The sequence below is a fragment of the Carettochelys insculpta genome, chromosome 8 (genome assembly GCF_033958435.1).
Source record: "Carettochelys insculpta isolate YL-2023 chromosome 8, ASM3395843v1, whole genome shotgun sequence".
Taxonomy (NCBI): domain Eukaryota; kingdom Metazoa; phylum Chordata; order Testudines; family Carettochelyidae; genus Carettochelys; species Carettochelys insculpta.
Window position 1 is genome coordinate 46,959,049 of NC_134144.1, and position 23,443 is coordinate 46,982,491.

General features: G+C 42.9%; 1 protein-coding gene across 2 annotated transcripts in view; it reads right to left on the reverse strand.

Annotated features, from left to right (window-relative positions):
- Positions 1-23,443, reverse strand: part of GALNT13 (polypeptide N-acetylgalactosaminyltransferase 13) — a 341,581-nt gene that overhangs the window by 36,674 nt on the left and 281,464 nt on the right. For both annotated transcript variants that reach the window (XM_075001619.1, XM_075001618.1), the window contains 2 exons: positions 21,974-22,113; positions 14,655-14,753 (listed from right to left, as the gene is read on the reverse strand). In XM_075001619.1, coding sequence (XP_074857720.1) covers positions 14,655-14,753; positions 21,974-22,113 — 239 coding nt within the window. The remainder of the gene's footprint in view (positions 1-14,654; positions 14,754-21,973; positions 22,114-23,443) is intronic.

Sequence of the window (23,443 nt, forward strand, 5' to 3'; positions counted from 1 at the left end):
TTCCTCCTCTCAGCTGATTTGGTTCATAATTGGTTTTCAGCTTTCATCAAAATTTCTTATGCTGTAAGATCTCCAGGGTAGGGATGGTTTCATCCTCTTAAATGCTCAGTGCATAGTTCACAGTGAACAACAGAATAAAAAAAATAAGTAACATTATTATATCATTAGATTATTTTAAGAATGTCTGTACTTTATAAAAGGTTATCTCATGTACCCAGAAAATAAAGGTTTTCAAGTAAGTGCTACACTGAACAGGAAGTGAAGAATCTTCTGAGAGCAAAAGTATTATTCTCTGAAGACCAAAAGGTATCTCCTCTAACTGAACAGTAATTTTAACCCAATTCTATAAATTACAAAGTATTAAAAAAAATGAAAGTATTAATGGTAAGTTTTATAAACCAAATTAGAGTTAGTTTAGTGAATTAATACTTTTTGATTAGAATAAGAATGCCTGATTCTACTTCCTGATACTACACGAAAGGCTGACAACATCCATTCATCCTGCCCCCGCCCCCCCGCCATTTATGAAGAAAAATCACTGACATGGCAGTCTGCTTAACGAAAGAAATAACTTTTAGCAAAACATATAGATTATGTTTTATTGTGTGAAAATCACGGTTTGTAAGCAGCTATTAATGTAAATTATAACTGTGCCTCCAGTCTTTTCACTGATGTGCAGCTTTTTAGCTTTCTATATACCTGAAACTTTACATATAATTCACAAAAGCAGAGATCCAAATGCAAAATTGAGCATCTGGATTTAGTTAGTGATAAACAACCCTACACAAGTTGGATTCTGATATGCACATACAAGTTCATATACTAAATTTAAAAACTTCGGTCTAGAAATTTCACAGGATCACTGCCTCACAAGATGTTTCAGAGAGGGCTGATTGGGCACAAATAATGGTTCTTCCTGCTCTTTCATGGTATTCCAACTTCGCATTTTGTGTTGCAATAGCAACACAGAACTGGGGATAAGATCAGTATTGTCAGATAAGGTAATTTAAAAACAAAAGATTGTGGCTCAGCAATTTTCCAGCATTAATTCTCTCCTTAGAAAGGTATTCAGTCAGAAAAAAGCCAACTCTGTTGTTTATTGACTTCCTTTGGTCTTTACCTCACCTTGCAAAATTTGCTTCTTGTGAATGTTTCTCTCGTTCTCTCATGTTTTTGAACATTTACCAATTCAGGTTTTGGTGATTCTTTTCAAAGTTCACATATATTACCCTCTGGAAAGACACTTCTACTAATATCCATTGCTGCCCAGGCTTTCATAGCTTCAGTTCATTTATCTTGTTTCTGAGCCTGTTGGATAGATTCTACGAAGAGCAGCTGGCCAAATCTGAACCCAGGCTAGGCTAACCAGATACTGGTTGGAAGGAGACCTTTGAAGAACTTGCCTCTATACTATACCCTTCTATCAAGACATTTGCCCACTGATTGTTAAATCAAGCTAATCCAATATTGGGCTATTTTTAACACATATGGGTGTTTTTAGGTGCTCAAATAGAGAGAGGGGTTGGCAAATATAGTGAGCAAGGAGCAGCAGCACCCTAGAAATTAGATGTTATGTGTGAGATAACAAGCCTTGGAAAATCACCAAATAATACAGAAGACAGGAGCTCATTGTTTAGGCACACAGGGTTACTGTGACCATATCATCTAGCTGCTCTTTTCTATACACTGACTCCCACTGAATACAAATTCTATTTCCTGGTCTCTATCCCAATATTTGAAGACCTAGTGGGATTGTGCCTGTGTTCCTAAAAGGTCATCTCTCTTTCCAACAGGGTGACCATCCGTCCTGTTTTGGCCAGAACAGTCCTGTATTTCAGGGGCCAGGAAGGTCTCCTGACTTACTTTAACAAAAGGGCTAATTGCCCCCTATTCACTCCTCCTGCTCAGCTGCCCTTCCCTGAGGTCAGCACAGTCGCAGCTGCAAGTGCCAGGTGCTGGCTGGAGAGCACATACTGACCAGCCAGGTATGCAGTGAGCAGCAGGAGAGGGAGGCAGCAGGGGCCTGTGCCATAGGTAAGGCAGGGTATGTTGGGACAGGGAAGTAGCTTGTGTCCCACACAGTCCTTTTTGCTGCCCCTTGAGCGAGGGAGAACCCTGTCCCATGGCTTGGGGAAGCCCGGAGCTACACCCGCAGGGCTGCAGCCCTGTTCCCAGTGCCTTGCGGCATGGGGCAGCCATGGAACGTCCTGCTTGCGGGGGTGGTAGCTCCCACAGGGCAAACACCCCTGGAGCTTGGGAGCTCCCCTGCAGCAGGGCAGCCTGAGTTGCCAGCAGCACAGGGCAACCAGGGTGCTCCCCTGCAGCAGGGAGGCAGCTAGGTCCCAGCACCCTGCAGCATAGAACAGCCAGGGTGCCCCTCTGTGTGGGGCAGCTGTGGAGAAGCCCTCTTCACTCCACCCTGGGACAGCAGCCCCATTGTGCCCCATTGTTTGGGTCATCCAAAAAGCTCCCATTACTTGGGACGACCCCCCTGCAGCCAGCCCCCTTCTCTGCCAGGCTGCATTCCTGGTGCTCTGCAGATGGGCAGCCACCCCCACAGCCCATGAGGACCCCAGCCACAGGCCTGCAGGCTGCAGCCTTCATCTCCAGGGTCTCCTGCCTCCACTGTGAAGCTGCAGACCAGGGCCAACATTGCAAGGCAGGAGTCCCGCTGTGCAGTGCCCCTCTGCAGGGCAGTAGCGGAGAATGACAGGGCTTAATCCTGCATTCCCCATGTGCTCACTGTGGAGGAGAAGCCTCTGGAGCCCCTGGGGTGGAGTCAGGGCCAGATTAACCTCCCGCAGGCCTGTAACCCAAACATTTATGTGAGCCTCTAGGGGGACAGTGGAGCACGGTGCAGGACCAACTGACAGGCCCTTCTAAAGAGCAGTGATCATTTCCTTGCCAATATATATATGTTTTTTTTTCCCCTATTATTAGTTATAAAAATGTAGTATGTCCTTTTAATGGGTGCTCAGTAAACAACAGTATTTTGAACATTTGTACAGCATAAGTCTGATCGATTTCCATTGAACTTGCAGAAGTCTGAGCAATTTTACCACGTCCCGTATTTGGCATAAGGAAATATGCTCACCCTACTTTGCAGTCATGACTTCCCGTGGTAGTTAGACTCTGCTGGAACCATGAAAAGATCAACAGAGACAGACTTGTGAGGGCAGAGACAGAAGTTTCACAACTAAACGTCAACTAAAGAACTCACTCTCACAAGCAAGAAGAATGATCTGGGGCTCCCCTAGTTTTAGAACTATGTGTAAAACCCACCCTCCACCCTTGTTTCCTTTCTTTGAGGAAGATATTCATAAGTGCACAAACCCACTCCTTAACACTCAGTCACTCACTCTCCATCTCTCTCTAACTAAGCTATTTTTACCCATAGTCTGGAAAGGTGGAACAAAAGAAAGGAAGAAAGAGAAAGGTATTTTATTTATCTTATTTTTAAAGCAGAGCTGATCAGAGATGGAAAAAGGTATTAACACTTTCAACTGGGGCTCAATTTCAAGTATTTGGGAAGTATTTAGATGCTAGACTGTTATCGGGGGAAGGGGAACACGTAAGTACATGAGTATGATGCAATGAGATAACTATTATTCTATGAAATGGCTTTTACCTTTCCTATCTCTATTCAAACCTTTTGCAATTGATGTAAAACTGAAAGACTGCAGCTATGCAAACATACCCAGCTTCTGTAATCCCTCAGAACTTTAGTCATCAATGTGATTATCTTCCTACATACTTTTTTCAATGTTTAAATATTACTCCTGTAATATGAAACCTAGAATTCTCCACAGAACAGCAGCTACGTAATCAGTAGTGACCTGTATGAAACCACAAGCATGTGAAAGCCTATACCCACTGCACATATACCAGCATGACTATGAAATGACAAAGTCACTTTGTGTATTGACAGACAAAGGAACATACCATGTAATCCACTGCACTTGAAACAAGGTCTGAAAAACTAACCTGAGTGCTCAACAGTGTTTAAGGTGAAAACAACCCAATTAACTCTATATCAAGTCAAGGGTTGATACAAATTTGTATCAATTTTCCTATATTGGGATTTCAAGTAATATTCAAAATCATATTATTGTTTTACTTTGACAGGTGTGATATGTAAGGGGAAAAGAATATCAGCTTAAATGTTCTAAAGTTCCTTAAAACACAATAAAACTACATGTGATTGGATTCATTATGCTTTGCTCTGCAAGCTATTGTGTACTTAAGATTACGAGAGCATGATTATTCTAACAACACTCCTGAAAAAAATACATAAAGTTTCTGAATATGGTAAAATGGGTAAGTATAAAAGGCTTATACAGTTACTGGGTCAGATTTAAGATTAACATAGTCTTGTAATGTTTCTGCCTCGGGATGGACAAACCAAAAAATAACGGGAATGTGCTCCCAGCAACTGAAAGTGACGGTTCTTTGTCTGGGTAGGTAAAAAGGAGGGACGGCTCCTAGAGGAGTCCCCACTGTCCTGGAAAGAAAAGGAGGCAACACAGAACCAGAAGCCCCACTCAGATGGGATAATGCTGACCTATCGAGGGAAGGCTGTTTATACCTTATGGGCTACGTCTACACGTGCAGCCAACATCGAAATAGGCTATTTCGATGAATAACGTCTACACGTCCTCCAGGGCCGGCAACGTCGATGTTCAACTTCGACGTTGCTCAGCCCAAAGTCGAAATAGGCGCAGCGAGGGAACGTCTACACGTCAAAGTAGCACACATCGAAATAGGGATGCCAGGCACAGCTGCAGACAGGGTCACAGGGTGGACTCAACAGCAAGCTGCTCCCCTAAAGGGCCCCTCCCAGACACAGTTGCACTAAACAACACAAGATCCACAGAGCTGACAACTGGTTGCAGACCCTGTGCCTGCAGCATAGATCCCCAGCTGCCGCAGAAGCAGCCAGAAGCCCTGGGCTAAGGGCTGCTGCCCACGGTGACCATAGAGCCCCGCAGGGGCTGGAGAGAGAGCATCTCTCAACCCCCCAGCTGATGGCCGCCATGGAGGACCCAGCAATTTCGACGTTGCGGGACGCGGATCGTCTACACGGTCCCTACTTCGACGTTGAACGTCGAAGTAGGGCGCTATTCCTATCTTCTCATGAGGTTAGCGACTTCGACGTCTCGCCGCCTAACGTCGAAGTTAACTTCGAAATAGCGCCCGACGCGTGTAGACGCGACGGGCGCTATTTCGAAGTTGGTGCTGCTACTTCGAAGTAGCGTGCACGTGTAGACACAGCTATGCCCTCCAGGTGGAATCCTTGGGCACCATGCTGACTAATGGAGGCAGGCGGTGTGGAATGAGGCAGAATTAATGCTGGTAACATGATGCAATACCAAATAAGAATCTAGACATTATTGTATGGATCTGAGAGGAGATTTCTGGCAAATACGTATTTTTTCAGTTCTCCGAAGATTTAATAAAATAAGATTTAATATGCACAGGATATACACAAACGTGCACAGACACAAACACACTATGTGTACTCAAATAGTTAAGAAATGTTCTCTTAGAAAAGGCTTAAAAGTTGGTAAGGACATCCACTAACCGGACACTTCTCAGTCAGAAATTTTGCACATGCTCCTACTCACATTTATCGTGGCTGCCATATTAACTATCACAATCCTTATTATTTTGAATTCAGACCCCCTCTCCTAATTGATTTAAACAATTTTAATGAAAGCTACAGGGAAATGCTTTCTCTTCCCTCTCACATTATTTTGATGCACATAGACTTCAGTTGATGAAAGCCACCTTAGGCAAAGCATTCAAACTGAAGTTGATTACACTACCAATTAAAGAATGCATGCACATGTTACCAAGTTTTCAATTAGGACAATCGGAGGGGGCAAAATATTACAGCAGATTTATGCATATTCTGCTTACTTATTTTCAAAGTTGATAGATAATTATGAAATCTTGTAGTTCACTGAGGTATGTGTGCATAGCTACTAAACCAAAATATAAATATATCAAATGCAGCTGAACCAGAGGTGAGCAAACATTTCACATCAGGCCCCACTTTTAATCCCTTCAGTTAGCCAGGGCCCCTCAACCTGCAATCCAAACTGATGAAAATTTTGGTTACCTTCACATGAAAACAAACATGATAGATATGATAGATTTCTAGAAATCATGACTGGTGTACAGAAAGTAGATCGGGAAATGTTATTTACCACATCCCACAGCAGAAGAACTAGGGGTCGCCAAATGAAATTAAGGGGCAGCATATTTAAAGCAAAAGGAAGTATTACTTCACACAAGCACAGTTAACACTTGGAACTCTTCTCTAGAAGATATTGTAAAGGCCAAGACAATAACAGGGTTCAAAAACAAAACAAAACAAAACAAAAACCTAGACAAATTCATGGAGGATATGCCCATCAACGCGTATTGGCCAGGATGGGCAGAGTGGGTAACCCTAGCTTCTGTTTACCAGAAGCTAGGAACGGGGAGGGGATGGGAAATGGATTGCTTGATGATTACTTATTCTGTTCATTCCCTCTGGGACACCTGGCATTGGTCAATGTTGGACAACAGGATAGTGGGCTAGACAGACCTTATGGCTATTCTTATGTTATTAAGCTAGCTGAAGCATGCCTCCTCAAGCTGAGAGTCATACCCAGCTCAAAACATAGACATAACACTAGAGGCACAGCACAGAATCTCATTTCTATTTCCTACTCCTGTGCTTAATGACACAGCTCCATACCCCTGTGGTAACATGCTGCTACCCTGGAGGTATGCAAATTCATGCCTTGCATCATTGCCTTTTTGTTTTACAGTCACTGCTGCAGACAAGCTGCTGTAAGCAAGAGACAATATCCTTCAGTAATGGATTTGTGACTTGCTCATTTATGCACTGCAACTGGATGCAGATTGGAATACAAGAGAATCTGACATCTGCTAGACTATCATAGTAAAATGTGCAGCAAACCATTCACTTCTGCTGTAGGTTACTAGTCCAAATGTAGCCTAACTTGATGGTGTTGACAGTTATCATCTGTCGGCAGTTTCTTATCCTACAAGAAGTTAAATTTGTGGCCCCAGTCCAGGTCCCAGTACCAAGCTGTGCAGATAACAAGAACCATAAATTAAATTCCCACTTACTCTTGCTGACAAGCTCGGTGCAGAGGTCAATGGCTAGAAAGTTCTTTCACATTTGTTTACTCCAGAAAAAATAACCTGTTAACAACAATCACCAGCCTGCGGCTTGAGCTGGGGGCGGGGGGTGGGGGTTTGGTATTTGGTGACTTGGAGGGAGAAGGGATAGGTAAAACTTCTGGAAAGGGGATCAGCCTGGTGGCTGACTCACCAGATAGGACTGAGGGGTTTTAAAAAAGGTCAGCTTGTGCCTACACCCTCCTCTTAACATGGAGGGATGCCAGACTCTGGGCTTAAACTCATACCCACAAGGAGCCCTGACAGTGAGCCAGAAGAGAGGAGGGAGAGGGGAGAAGAGGAGAAAAAAGAAGCACCTTCCCATTTCATTCTGGGAAAGAGAGGCACCAGCTGTTGGAAGGAATGGGGATGGGAAGTGAAAAGGGCACAAGAGCCACTCCACGTTCAGTCAGGGTGTGTGGCAGGGGTGGGTGCTTGCAGGGAGTCTCAGCGTGGCTCCAGCAGGGCACAGACATGGGTGGACAAACGGGGAGGATTGATTTTCCTTTTCCTCTGGTTCCAGCGGAGCGTGGTAGGAGTAGGACAAAAGGATTTGCAAAGGGAAGGAGAGTTGACAGGAAGGGGGACAGGTACAAGGAGAAGACGAATGGTTCGGGGCAGGGAGCAAGCCCCTCCCAAAGCAGTCACAGGGTGAATCACATTGCAGGTTTTTTCCAACTGTAGCCAGAACACAATGGAAAGGGAGGAATGTGTATCACTCCCTGCTTCGGTTAGTCTCATTGTCACAGGAAGCCAAAAAGCAACCAAATCCTTCACTGGGGCACTGAGTGTGGCTTGTAGGTCCTGGGGTGAGCCAGGTGTAGCGTCCTTATAGCAAAGGCAAGGGGCTGGGGGAGTTTGGGGTAGTGCACCAGATTACCCCATATAGCCTATCAGGCTTGGGGAAATGTGGGCCCCAGGTGCAGTGCTCACTCACCCAAGTGAGCTAACGGCCTCTGTTGGTGGCCAATTAGCATGGATTTGATACACTTAGAATGATCATTTCCAAGGTTGTTTCCATAGTACTACAGGCCGTACAAAGTAGAGCAGGTTGCTCAGATTCATGACACCCCATTCAGGTGATCTCAGGAGAAAAAAGTAGATGCCAAGGGCAGGGATCCAAGAATTTGTGGAGCAGACATCAGAACTCAGCCACTTAGCCAGGCAAAGGCTGTTGATGGTATGTAACCTTGACGCAGGACAGTCATTGGTGTGGCCCAGAGATCAGCTGTATCAAGCACTTGGCATAACTATGAGAAAAAGTTTCATGATTTAATTCAATTTCAGGAACAGGAAAGTGAATCAAGAATACAGACCATTACAACTGAACAGGTATTGCAGTACATACTGTTGTTGGTGACGCACCAATTGGCATCCTCCACAATCTTGAATCACCTTTCAGCCATTACATTCATTAGCAGGATAAATGGCTACCCAGATTCTTGTGGTGGGTTCTTAAGTTGAAGGATTTTGGCAGGATAGTCATGTAGCAGTGGCCTCAGGGAGGACTACTGCTACCTCATCAGTATGTCCTTGATCAGGGACCTCCTCCAGATCCTTGGTTCCCTTTGTTATAGTGCATAGGAGGTGTCCTTATTCAGGGCAGTATTCTTGATACAGCTTGAACCTCTCTGAACTCTCTCATCCAACAAACTCCATAATCCAGCATGATTTTAGTTAGCTGGATGACCACTTATCATGGGTCTGGCCAAGCTTCCTGTGGTCCCATAAAGTTTATTTACAGCCATGAGTCCTGGCTCTCAGTGTTCTGTGCTGTTATTTATCTGTAATTTTACTCCTTAAATATTTTCTAAGAGGCCAATAAGCAGCAGAAGTGTTGGTAATGAGCTAGAAAATATTGACCTCCCATTGTCCAGCAAAGTTTCTCGTTGAGCACCGGTCAGGTCCCAAGGGTGATGGATGAGAGTGGTTCAGCCTGTAGCAGTTTTTAGTGTTTACAGAATCAGAGAGCTAGTGCCTGGGTCTATGAGAGATTCCGTAGAAATGGCTTTTGAATGTTGTGACATAAATTGGCACAAGCGTGCAGTGATGATATACTTGTGAAGGTCAAAGACTGATCAAATTAATGAGGGTGAATGTGTTACCCTATGGAAGGGTGGTGAGCCTAGAATCTGCCCTGTTTGGGCTCTGAAGGCTTACATGGCCATCTGGTAGAAAGCCCTCTTTTTGCACATAGGTATGGGATTTGCCTCATGATGTATCAATTTATGATGTTGGGCTTAGTGCTGATGTGGTTGGGGTTGCCAGCCCATTAATTTGGTTCTCACTTATTCACAACAGGGGTGGCTATGACAGCAGCACAACTAGGCATGGAAACAGACGATATTCAGGCAATCAGGCATTGGTGTAACAATACAAACTGACCACATGTAAGAACTCACATGGAACATCAGCACTAATTTTTTCAGTTTTCATGTCAGATGCACAACAGTCAGCCACACACAAAAGAGTGTGGATCTGTAGGCACAGTATTGTTTTTGGGGCACACAAGCACACATCCAACTTGTCCAAGGGCTCTGAGATGGGATTTGGTAGTGAAGCAGTGATTAGTTGGCATGCATGGAGAGGCGTGTTATGGGATCAACTGATAATGCTGTTGTATGCTGTGCAGACCCATCAGCAGTCATTAGATATCACTATGATACACCTGGGAGAAAATGACTTGGGAACACTTAAAAGACATGGAACTAATGCTCTGAACAAGGAGGGACCCAAAGCAGATCCTGGAAAAATCTTCCAGGCAGTATCTTTGTTTGGTCAGATATGCTTCAGGGTTGGGGCTGTCAGGGAGCCATGAACCCTTCCAGAGTTGACTAGACTGGAGAGTACATGAACAGGGAGGTGGCCAAATTCCTGGTGCCCTTGGGAGGGGCAGTAATTTTACATCTTAGCATAGGCTATGGGACACCCGTCAGATTCAAGTGCTGTCATATTTCTGAGTGATTTAATAGAGGAGGTTGGGAGATGCCTGGGAACTTGATGGGTTGTGAGGAGGAAGCAGACAAGCCAATGGCTGGGGCCTTCTTTTGGTGGGTGTTCAGTCCTGGTATCCCTAAAGGAAGGCAAAGAGTAACAGATAAATGGCTTGGGGAAAGGACTTGTGGAGCAAGCTTGGGGTAGTTGGGGATTCCTACAAATGGTACAACAGGGAGCCAACTTTACACCATTATAGTCCATGTTACCCCTCCTATGGGGGATCGGTAGTTAGTAAGATCCCAGCATTGGATCTGCTGAAGGGATAAGGGTGGAAAATGGGGGAGAGCTGGTAAAAGGATCCTCCCTGGTTAATTATGAGGGAAAACAAGGGAGGGAGGGGCACCTGCACCGTTCATTTTATTTGCTAGGTTTTCCCAGACAGCTAATAATAAAGTTGCTGCCTGAAAAAACCCATATCAAATGTCCCATGTCCTTCTTTTGGCATAGTTTGCCAATAGCTGTCAGCAAAGGATGCAGCTCATGTTACAGTAAACACAGTTTTTTCTGCATAGATAGTCTACTGTTTCAGAGCTTGTTTGGATTGGTCACTGTTTTGTTCCCATTGCATTTCTCTCCATCTTTCCTCCATCAGTTTTTTATATTTTGAAAAGGTAAAATCTCACTCTTTCATTTTAAAAAGACACTGCACAAGGTCTTTCCCAGTCTAGGCTTGCCAAAAGGTGAGCTCTTTTATTTGTTTAGTTCTGATGGTTTAGTGACTAAAAAGAGAAAACAGGTATTACAACAAATGTCTGCCGATGGTTTTAAATTTCTTCTCATTAAGAAATAGAAAGGCAGGCCTATGGTACTGAACATGTCAATATTCCATTTCATCAAAAATTGATCTGCAGATACAGCTTTAATTGCCGCCTGCCTCAAGCGTCAATGGGCAGGGAAACTTGATGGGGCCAGCAGTGAAAGGGAAACAGCTCCAGCAGTAAGGGAAAGAGACATTTGCCAAGGGACCATAGGTAATTCTTCCCCCAGGGATCTCTGGCACCCATTGGCCAGCTGAAGGGGATGGGTGCTGACTGACTAGCATTCCCTGGATGCCAGGTTAACTCAAGTTAACTCAAAGCAGAGCACAGGGGCCATGTGGAGTTTCTTTCAGCTCCATTTCAGCTGTTTCCACTGGACACAAGAATGGGATCCTTGCATTCCTATGGGCCAATTAGCACAGGACTAGGGAACTTTTGGGTTTCCTTGCAGGCCCATCAAACCACAGTGAGTGAAGTAGAAACACACTTAGTATCCAGCTGAGGTACCAGGATGGAGTTGTTTATTCATCCTGGCATGCAGCTAGTTCCCAATGTAGCAAAGAGAATAAAAAGAACTGCTTCCAGAGGTTAAAACCTCCGATTTTGAGAGTGGGTCTTTGGTCATGTGACAAGTTGAAACCATTCTGCCCCTGCAAATTAAGGTTCCAACCCTGCTGTGCTCTTTTCCCTCATTACATGAGAGAACGGTGCTAGCATTCAGAGAGCTGAGTCGTGAGTGGTGGGAGGGTAGTCTGTGGAGATCCTATCCTGCATTTTGGGTTATATGGTACAGAACTGGTTCATCTTTGTAACAGTTATGGTTTCAATGCCTCATATAAGAAGGGATGGGGAGGTGGAACTCCTCCCTCTGTTTCAAAGTTTAATAAACGTTGCAGCCTGCCACTGACTTCTGTGTATGTGTCTGTCTTCATTTTGCTTCTGAGTACATGTCAAAGTGTATTATGCTCTTTTCACTCAGATACCAGTACACAAAATTAATCAATTGAGAGCCATGTTCTCACAGCAGATAGAAATATTTGTCCCTGGGATCCTTTAAAGATTTTCCTTCCAACAATTTTAAAAGTTGCAGTAAATTGTAGTGTACAATTTACAGCTTTTAAAAAGTGGTTAGCCGTTAATGCAAAGCAGTATAGTCAGTGGCTACCAGTTACCTGAAACACACAGGTCTCCGTGACCATGAAACTTATCACAGTATTATATCCTGGTAACATTGCTAAAATGAGCAAGTGATTTCTGGTACCCAGAATACATCAAATAAGTCTAACTTATAATACTAAAAATGGTTTCTTAAATCACCAGAGCTCATTTCCTTAAGAACTTTACATGCAACATTTCTCACAGAAGAAATGTTAAAAACATGTGGTCTTTTCCAATATTTTAGCCTTCAAGTCCCTGGAAATAATTTTGAAATGTTACAAATACAAAATATTATTAACAAGGTTTGTCAGCCATGAGATATGTGTCTTTGCCTCAAGCTGGGAAAGTTTACATACATCTTGTCCAGAAATCCTAATGAACCTTGTATTAGTTTCGACATCCTTTTCAATCTGAGATAGTTCTGTTTCATAGCTAGATTTGGATAGCTATACAATTCCTCTAGCACTTACTTTCTGTCTGATTTCTCTCATTATAAATTCCCATTGGTGTAAACAGGAGCTATGTATGAGTACTAAAGGATAAAGGAGCCCTCTATTTAGGTCAAACATGAATGGCTCATACTGAGCCAGCAAAAATACCACCAGACATATAAAATAACTCATTTGGATAAGTTAACATCAGAACTTGAAGGTGCAATAGGTGAATGCGCACACGGCAAGTGCATCCATTCTGCTTACTTTGGAAGCCCCCACCATGCATATATGATGGACAAAACAAACTGCAGATTTAAGAATCCTTCAGTGGACTGTGACACGAGCCCAGGGAAGCTCAGAATCCGTCGCTGCCATTCATTAAAGAAATACTGCGTCCCAATCCAGCAAACACAACTACCAGGTAAAGCTTCAACTTTCCTGAACACCAGTGGGACCACTTATAGTGATAAGCGCTGTTGTGATGACTGGGTCCACGGATTTACCCTAATTGTGAGTTTCACTGTAAGAAGTCGGTGTCAGTTCAGAGTATGTAACAATAACCTATAACAACAAACACTGATGGGAGAAGGAATGAAACAGTCCAAACAAAAAGGCTTAAGGGCCTTATAACTTAAGGGCAATATTAATTAATCATGCTTGGTAAACAAGAAGAGTACAGTAGAGCCTCAATTTATGCAAGGGTGCTGTTCCCATGCATCCTGGCGTAACGAGAATTTCATTTAAGCTGGGGGGGAGTGGCTTTTGCAGCTGGGGAAGCAGAAGGAACACACTGAGCTCCTTTAGGAAGGTAAGTCCTGGAGCTGGCGGGGTGGGGGGGCACTTGGGGAGGGTTAAGCTTGGTGGTGGGTTGGGGCTGTGGGAAGGGGCAGGGGGGTTAAGCCTGGGGTGGGTGAGGACTTCAGGGAGGTTGGGGGGGGTGGAATTGAGCTGAAGCGGCATGAGGGGGGCAGTAGAACCTGGCCAGCAGGGTTGAGCTAGAGCCACGCATGGGGGTGGTGAGCTGGGCTCTAGGGCTGGGGGCTGAACCAGAGCCATGAATGGGGGTGGTGAGCCCAAGCTGTGAGCAGGGGTTTGAACCAGGGTGAGGGATGGGTTGAGCTGCAGCCATGCATGGAGGTGGTTGAACCAGAGCCAGGCACAGGAGTGCGGGGGTAAGCTGGAGCCAGGGTGGTGAGTGGGACTTGGGGGGTGGGAGGTTTGAACTGGGGCTGCACAGGGCCAGGGGGAGTAGGATTTCGAGTAGTGCTTAACTTGAATTATTGCGAGTTAATCGCTACTTGAAATCACTCATTTCGAAGCTTTACAGTATAGAACCAGCAATCATTAACCAAAGCGGGTATGTTGGAAATGAGACCTAACTGGCGGACAAAATAAGGGATGAGCCATTCTGTTCATCATTTTCTTTGTGGGTTCTTAAAAAAAAGAAACTTGGGGAGAAAAACTGGGCACTGGAACAAACTCCAACATCATGACTGCTACCCCCTCACCTACTCAGGCATCTGCTGGGACTACAGGCCCTCATTATCCTAATCCTGAGAGAAATGCTGAGCAGAGGAGGCCAGAGAGAGGGACTCAATGGCACTGCCACTTCTGCTGGCTATAGCTGAAGCCCGAACACAGAGATGGCATGAAATGGCACCTGTTGCAGCTAACTTCTCTTTGCCACCTCCCCGCCCCCTAAGAACAGTTATTACCCTCTTTGATACCATGTCAGAGGCTGACAGACAAGGTTTTGGGTTTTTTTTTCCTTCTAAAAGGTCTCTCCACTAAAGGGAAAAAGAACATGGGACATTGTTCTAACAAAAGTTTATTTGATCTGTTAAATTGCCAACGCTATAAAACAGTTTTCCCTCTTTCCTTTATCTTTCGTAAAAGGTTAAGATTTTAAGGCTGTTTACCATGGTACTATGCAGGTTGAGGTCTCTATACACCAAATGCTGGATCTTGTTTAACACCTTTTATACTGACTGGTAACTTTTAAATCAGGATGTTAATATTATTTAGACAATTGTTGTGCCCTAGTTTCCAAACCAAAAGATTAAAGAACTTCATTCTTTGAGCAATAACTGTGTAGCTAAAGATTTATTTTTACCTGATTTCCTCCCATGCCATGGCAGTTGAAAATACCCACTTTTTCATTTTCCTTGCGACCCATGTTATCCAAACATTGGTTGGTTTCAACATTTCTGATCTAAAGAAAATACAAGGATGAAACAAAGGCTGCAAACAAATGCAAGTCATAAAAAGGAAGAGAAAAAGAAAAGAATCAAAAAGACTGCAAAAATCCTTAGGGTTAAATTAGTAAATCTAGGTGCTGCAGATGCTCTTTGAAAAACATACCTACAAACCTCACTGTATGTTAAAATTAGATAACTGAACAAGCAACCAAGCTATCTGAATGTTCAGTTACGTCACTCAAATGCACAAATGTTTTATTTGGCAACACATATGTACATTCCCAGTTTTGAACAAAGAACACCTCCAAGCATGTGAAAAATACCACAAAGCAGAGCAGAACACTATGATTTAAGTGATCTGCTGATTGTATATATAAAAATTAACTTCTTCCTATACATGTTTTGCCTTAATTATCTAATAAATATAACCTTTTCTGCTGAGAGTGATATAGGACAAAATGATTTGTCTTAGAAAAATGTTTTATGTTTACAGAGCTGATTCAACTCTCCATCTTTTCCAGGTAGATTCACTGAGTAATATACAGCTTTTTTTGTGTGTGTTCCTCTCAGATAAGACCTTAAAGACAGAGGTTTCATCTACTCTGAACAGACTTTACAAATCTCATGGCACTTTTATAAGCATATTGGTTTGTCCTGCTGCCTTTTGGTTGGCTAAAAGTGGTTCTTTCCCCTCCTCTGTGGAATAATACATATATTGTGCAGTTGGCTGCCCATATTTTAAAATGAGCTCCAAGAAAACATTTTCCCTTACTCTGAGATAACCTTTCTATCCTCATGGGCACACACAATTCCAGAGGAGTGAGAAACTTGGAAATCTGTTTATTTTTCTTCATTTAAACAAAACCATGTGCGAGATGGGAAACTGTTCTTCAGTGCACTTTAATAGCATATTTTATAGTTTGCTCCTGAAATGATGGCTCAACCTTCAGTAGTGCTGAACATACTGAATTCCCACTACAGCTAGTGGAATGTAAGTGCTCAAACCTCTGAAAAAAATCAGATCATGACTATATTGACAGTTTATCACAATGTCCAACAAATGCAATGCATGTGTGCACCTGTGTAAAAGAGAAAATGTGGCAAACAGGCTTTATATGAGATATTGAGATAAACACACCTTGCCCCCAAGGGAATAGTTTTGAAAATACACAGTTGGCACAATCTGCTGTATTCCCAAGCAAAAATGATTGCTCTTCACAAGTTCTGGTAAGATCTCCCAAGAAAAGATGATTTTCTAGTATTTAGGTATCTACCCAGATCCTTATATTGTGTCCATAAATGTGGTGCCTGTGTGTTTATTTATCCAGAAAAGTGTATGAATTCAGAAAGTCTTCTCACCCCTTTCCTTTAATTTGCTGACAGAACTGAAAAAGGTGACTATACAATCCCTCTGGAGACCCCATTAGCCCACAACATGATGCTACCTGGAATGCCAACATTTCAGGGAAGATATATGTACAAAATATGTAAAGTGCTCTCCATACACATAAGTTAATGTTTATTTAGGGTATTTGCCCATCAGGGTATGTGTTCTTAAACAGTTAATTTTAAGTCAGGCTTGCTTAAAACTCTGCTGTGGAAGCTAACTGTGTGGCTTTCTGGGGCACAAGAGGTTCACAAGGATGTGTAAATGTGATGCTATGTCCCCACATTTTTAATGGATATGTGTTTTGAATATAAATATGCATAACAAATATGCTTTATCCAAAATGCAGCACGTAACTTCTTGTTGAAAAGCTTGTAATCTGCTGAATGTGTGTATTCTATTTGTGTGCATGTATCATTCTTGTACGTGATGTTAGAAATTGAAATGTAAACCTGCTTATTAATCTAGGTCTTCTAGAGAAAGCCATTAGTGGTACTTTAGGAACTCAACGGCCTGGTATTCAAGACACTGAGCTGTACGTAGTTTTGTTTTTCCTGTAAGTCCAAACTGTGGCTGGTCCTACAAAGACACATGCCACCTGGTGGTGGAATCCATTTTTAATTTTGTATTCTTCAGGGTGGTGGGAAGAAGAGAATGGAACAAAGCATTCCTGCCCTGTGAAACTGTATTTAAGGGAGGGGGAACAAACAATAACAGCCCTCAGTTGGCTTTTGAAACTGCCTCCCCCACTGCCACCATAAGAGGATACATATGAACACATGGGGGGAAAATAACTAACAAGAGGGGTGAAGGAGCATATCTATGCCTAGGCCAGAGAAAAAGATCAACTATGACTTGTGAAGAACTGCCCCTGAAGTAAGAGCCAGGGTGAGAAATTTGTACAATACAAATTTGTGATTTGTAACAACTTCTATTGTACTAGGCTTAGCTGGCATATTTTATTTTATTTTTGCTTAGTAACTTACTTTGATCCGTCTGTTTTCACCTGTAATCACTTAAACGTTACTTCTTATACTTAATAAAATCACACATGCTCATTATCAAACCCAATGCAAATAACTGTTACCTGGACAGAATGGACAACAGCTATGCATCTGTCTCTTTCCTCCTTGCTGGGATCTTGCCTACCTGTGTATCTCTGTCTTTCCTCCTTGCTGGGGTCCTGCCTATCTGTGTAGGGTTTCATGAGTCAGGGGAGCAAAGGGTAGGCCACATCACCCAGAAGGATGATAGGTATGTCCACATCCCTGACTCTGATGGTGTCGTCAGGGAAGAAGGTGCTGGTCTGCATGTTCTGGACGAGTATGGCATTTCAGAAGATGTGTGTGTTGTGAGCCTTTCCTGGCCATCCTGCATTGATGTCTGTGAAGTGGCCTTTGTGAGTCTCCATGAAGCAGCACCATAGAGAGGTAGCCCTTGCAGGTGACATAGTCTGTGACCCCACTGGGGAAGCCCATGGCAGCAAAGATATCCACAATGCATCCATGTTTCCACAGTGATGACCGTGCACAGTAGCACCTGGCTGGTGGCATGGACAATCAGCAGAAGCATGACCTTGACAATGAATCTCCACACACCAAACTGGTTCCCAACAGACTGGTAGCTGTCTAGCATGGTGAGGTTCTACAGGGCAACGGCGATGCACTTCTGCATCTGGATGGTGGGTCTCATGTGAGTGTCCTGTTGCCTGAGGGCAGGGGCGAGCCACTTGCAGAGCTCCTGACAGGTGGCCTTCATCATATAGAGGTTCGGCAACCACTGCTTACCACACATACCTGCAGGATGATGCAGTGCCACGAGTTGGAACTGGCATCATGCTGCTAGAAGCAGCTTTCCACAGTGTGCAGGGGACTGAGGGTACTGTGCAGCAGCAGGAGCACCAAGACCTGGGTGAAGGGGTCTGGTCCTCATTGCTGTCCTGCTGAAGCAACATTAGGGTGGCTTGAAGGAAGTGTGCCATGAGATGTAGAACAAAGCCACTGAGCCCAGCAGTGGTTTGCAGCTGCTCTGGCTCCATGCTGTGACACCTGCAAGGGCAACCAGAACACAAAGTTGCAAGTGCTCAGTTTGCCCCCTTTATGTCCCAGGAGGGAGGAGGTAGTGGTGAGACAGCCATTCAGAGGAACTTCTCTGACCAAACAGACATGGGAAGTACCTACCCTGATGCCCTCTCAGGAGCGCTTCTGGGGCTCTAATCAAAAATAGGCTCTATTGTGTGTGGATGAGGTATTTCGGAATACATTTTGCTTATTCAGGGACTTGCCTGTATCATGGATGTGTTATTCCATAATAGTTTATTTTGGAATAATAACTCTGGAATAATACATTCCAGAATAATTCTTTAGTCTAGACGTGCCCCTAAAGCTGAGCTTTTCTCAGTTTCTGTTACTTTGCTGGGGTGTTGGTACCCCAGCTCTGCCTTTGCTGGGGGAGACCAGAGCTTCTGGCTCAGGAGGATATGGTGATGGGATGTCCCAGAGGAGAAGCAGGTGGGCTCAGTGGTATGATCATCACATTGAGTGATGGTTTTAAGGGGACCTCTGTGATCCAACACATCACAGTAGGCCCAGACATCAGCATGATCTCTTCAGAGACAGTTTCATCAGGTGTATATGGAAACAAGCCTGCATGCAGGAGCTATGGAGTTGCTTGAGGGATTGAGTCCATTTACAAGTGAGTACTATTACTCTCAGTTCTTGCCCTATCCTTCATAATCTCCTCCTCTGCAGACCATATTGTGTAGGTGGCTTCATTTATGACTCAAATGAAGAGGAAGGGAAGGTTCCAGGACAAGGCTGTTCTATTTTCTAAACACAGGAGCATCTTCAGCAGCTGGAGACTTGTGTCTCCACATATGTGGATGTGGCTATTCATGGATCATTTCTGCAGATGTGGATAACAATTCTGTATCCATGCAGGACTCTAAAGCTGCATCTACACAGCAGCAATTTGGAAATAATCCATTCCAGGATAGTTATTCTGAAAGAGCTTATTTTGAAATAACAGCTACACACAAGAATGAATTTTCAAATAACACCCAGCTATTTTGAAATTGCATGTCTGGACACAAAGTGCCTATTTTGAAATAGTGGCAGTGGTTGTCACTACAGCTTATTTTAAAATAGCGCTATTCTGGCCGTGGTCACACTAGCCCCTCCTTTTGGAAGGGCTGTGGTAATGAGGCTCTGTCATGAATATGCAGAACCTCATTAGCATAATTGCAGCTGCATGTGCTTCAAAACTGATGGTTTCAAAATGCACACCGACCGTGTAGCTGGAGGCCTTTCAAAATGACCGCCTAATTTTGAAAGCCCCTTTTTCCCATTTGGTTTTGGGAAGAAGGGGCTTTTGAAATCAGGGGTCATTCCAAAAGGCCCCTTGCTACACGGGTGGTGTGCGTTTCAAAGCCGGCAGTTTCGAAGCATGCACAGCTGTCATTATGCCAGTGAGGTGCTGCATATTCATGGCAGTGCCTCATTAACATCTGCCAAAGTGCCTCATTAACATGCCCCTCCGGAGGGGCTAGTACGGCCATGGCCTCTGTGTCAATAGCACCTATTTCAAAATAGGTATTTCAGAATGGGCATTATTCCTCCTGCAAGGAGGTTTACGAAATTCGAAATAACATGCTTGCTATTTCAAATTTAGTTCAAAATAGCATGTGATTAGAGTAGGTGCTCGGTAAGTTATTTTTGAATAACTTTACTGTGTGGCCATAGCCGAAATATAACCTTCCTTTCAAACACAGCACTGCATTACTTTAAAGTAAAAAAGTTAATTTACAAAAGCATCCTGATTAAGTAATATCAAATAAAAGAAATCAAGATACAGATGCCACAAGCAAATAAAAGTGAAAATATGCAACCAAAAGACAAAAATCTAGAAAGACAGTCTTTGCTCAAGATGGTTTATTTTATCCACAGGCTCCTTTCCACCTTTTTTATTGATCAGCCTGGCTAGGACCTATGGCAGAGGTCAAATTGACTAATGTCTTTGTCTCAAGGTGGAGGATAAGGTCTGCCTCTCTCTTCCTTATAACCCCAAAGTGATATTTTTGTCTTACAAGTCAGAAAGGCCTCTGGAGGATTCAGGCACCTGTGTAGCTCTCTGGGATGAAGGAGCCCTGTTAATTCTCTTCATTTCAAATTCAGGATTATGATGGGCCCTGCTGGTTTAGATTGATGGTTTTGTTTACTGCTAATTTTGATAAACCCCTATTCCTTTGTCTAAGGCAGACTTGATTATCGTTTATGCTTAGGGCTGTCTGGCGTTAAACGCATTACTAATACCATACAAAGGGAATTAATGGAGTTATTCTTCCAGAAGCCCTCTTCTGCTCCTGGATCAGGAAGAGTATCCTCCGTTTGAAAGCTTCTTTGGAAAAAAAAAAAAAAAAAAAAAGCACATGTAGATGCTCCACGTGCCCTTTTTTTGAAAGAGCAGTCCTTAGGGGGTGCCAGATTTTTTGCTTCCTGGCCCATTCTTTCCAAACAGTGTGGGCTGTGTGGATGCTCTCAGTCAAAAAAGTGGATCAATCTTTCCATCCACTTTTTTGTGTGCGGATGTGCTCTTTAGAAAGGAGTTTCTTCAGAAGAGATCTTTCAGAAGATCATTTTTTGAAAGATTGCTGTAGCGTAGTCGTAGCCTTTTTGTTTTGGCCAGGGATCCTCCCTGCTTATTATGTTTAATTGTGTCAAGTATCTGATCACAATTAACATTTACAGTGAAGACTTACACTAAAAAGCCATTAAACACATCAACTTTCTTTCTTTCATCCATGATTTGTTCTCTTTCACCATTAAGCAATAGACATCTATGTCCCTTTGGCTCTCTCATTTCTGCTCTTTTCAAATTTTCTGTACTATTGACTGGTTCATAGGTGTGAAAATACACCTTTGCTGCTCAGCTGGCAGCAAGCAGCTGAAATTGACAAGTAAGAGTTTTAGTTCACAGATGTTGCTTGACTTTTTGTTCCTGTTTCCATAGAAACCAAGGCCATACTGGTGACAATGAGGTGTTTTTAATAACTATTTTATAATTTTCACATACCCAGGTTTGCCATTCTGACATTCTCTTCCAAAACCCTATTATTTCATGGTTATTAAATGTGCTCTCCAACATTCTTTAACATTATGTTTGACTTACTTTTTAAATAGTTAGACTAAAAATCCTCCTGTGAATTTTATTTTGCATAGCAATTCCAAATTCTTATAATGTTGAGGTTACTTTGCTGAACGTAAGAAAAACACAAGTTCTTTTGATTGCTGTTCTAGCAATAGTTATCTTTTCACACAAGTATTTAGAGCTCTTAAAAGTCAGCTCAGATAAATCATAAAAGAATATTTTAAATAGTAAATTACCTGACATTTCAAGAGGTCTCTGAACTTTGTTAAATTAAAGTCAGCTATTTGTTAGGAATGTGTGATATTAACTGTAAGATAGGTACAGCACATGACAGGGCATAAGGAAACAAACCAATTTGTCAAAATTGATCTCAGTTACATTGCCTGATCCATAATCACATTAGCGCCACTGGAAAGCATCTTCCCCAAGAAATGCACGTTATTTTTGGTTTCACAAGCATTATTCTTCCAACATGCTATGCAATTAAAAAGATAAACTTTTCAATATGAACATTTATGAAGAGACATGCCTTTATGACACATGCAAAAGAAAAAACAGTATGCTTCCAATAAAAGAGATAGGTCAGATGTGGGGAATATTTCAAAGCATTTAACTGAGAATGCTGCTGCAGAAACTCTAGCTTACCAGTGATGTTCTAACATGGCAGTTTTTTAAAATTTAACTAAAAAAACCAATTCATACCTCACCAAGTGAATAATAGCGTCTTGGAATCTGGGAGTCTGGATAGATGTTTTCTAGGTACCACGAGAAGGGTTTACACTTCAGATTTTCTCTTAGTGCTTTTCTGACTGATATATCGCCATAATCCACTTTGACGACACCTGGAGTATTTCAGAGAAATACATAATCATTATATACTATTTTTTACAGCTACACACACAAAAAATGTCCCTAATCATTTTATAATTTTCTGATTCCTATAATTATAGCTCAACAAAATACCATTGCAAGTAGCAGTTGCTACAATGATGATATTTTTGTTGCCGTCTACATTAGCAAATTAAAGGCTAATTAAAACAATATTTATTCTATTTATAAATCTACTGATATAGACTACTATAGCCATACAAATAGCTTGGTTCTCATGTTGGATACTTAATGACACATGGTATTTAATATTATTTAGTCTGTAAGCATCAAGATTAAATTTACTTAATCTAAATAATTGAGAGCCATATTTTACCCAAGATACATTTTATATAAAAGATTTCAAAGCAGATAATGTTTAAGTTCTATTAGTCACAGCGTTCCCTTTTGCTTTAGTTTACCTCTGGCTGTATGTGCTTTTATTTTCTAAGAGAGAAAGAAAGATAAAATAGCTGTCTAATTTTAAGTTCAGTTTTTAAAGGCACCTTGCTGGTGTGTATGAATTGAACAAACTGTTTTGAGAGAAGTACCTTGAAAGGAAGACGGATTGCTTTTATCAAAATCCTCAAAAATTAGTTCATCATCTTTAAAGAGTTGACCATCTGTCAAAGAATCCAGCATCTTATTACAAGTATGGAAGTAACTGTGCTGTTTTTTTCAATTTTGCAATTTCTATTGACGAAATCCTGCCTTTCCTCTACTTCAGGGGTGGGGAACCTTCATTGAGTTGGGGGGCACTGACCAGTAGACAAATCAGTTAGTGCAGGAGCGGACTAGGGATGGGGGATCTGGGCAGCAGTGGGTATAGTAGGGGGCAGGAGCAGGCTGAGGGTGGGGGGGTCTGGGCAGGAGGGCAATATAGGAGTGGGCTGTATGTGGAGGATCTGGGTGAGAGGAAGGTGTGCAGGAGCAGGCTGAGGGTGTAGGTCTAGGAGGGAAAAAGGGTGGAGAAGGGTGTGGGGTTTGGAAAGGAGGAGTCAGGGTTGGGGTGAGGGGCCTGGGAGGGAGAGTCAGGAGCAGAGTGGGGAGTCAGGGTGGGAGGGAGGGTGCAGGAGCAGTTGAGGGATGCAAGGTTGGGATGATGGGGATGCACTTACCTGCTCATCCCCAGAGGCATATGGTTTTGCTCCCCCTCCCTCTGCTCCCAAGCACCACCCTTCACTGCACTGATTGGCCAAAACCAAATGGGAAGAAGGGGCTTTCGAAATGTGGGGGTCGTTTCAAAAGGCCCCTGGCTACATAGGCAGTGTGCATTTTGAACAGGCACTTTCAAAGCGCTCATGG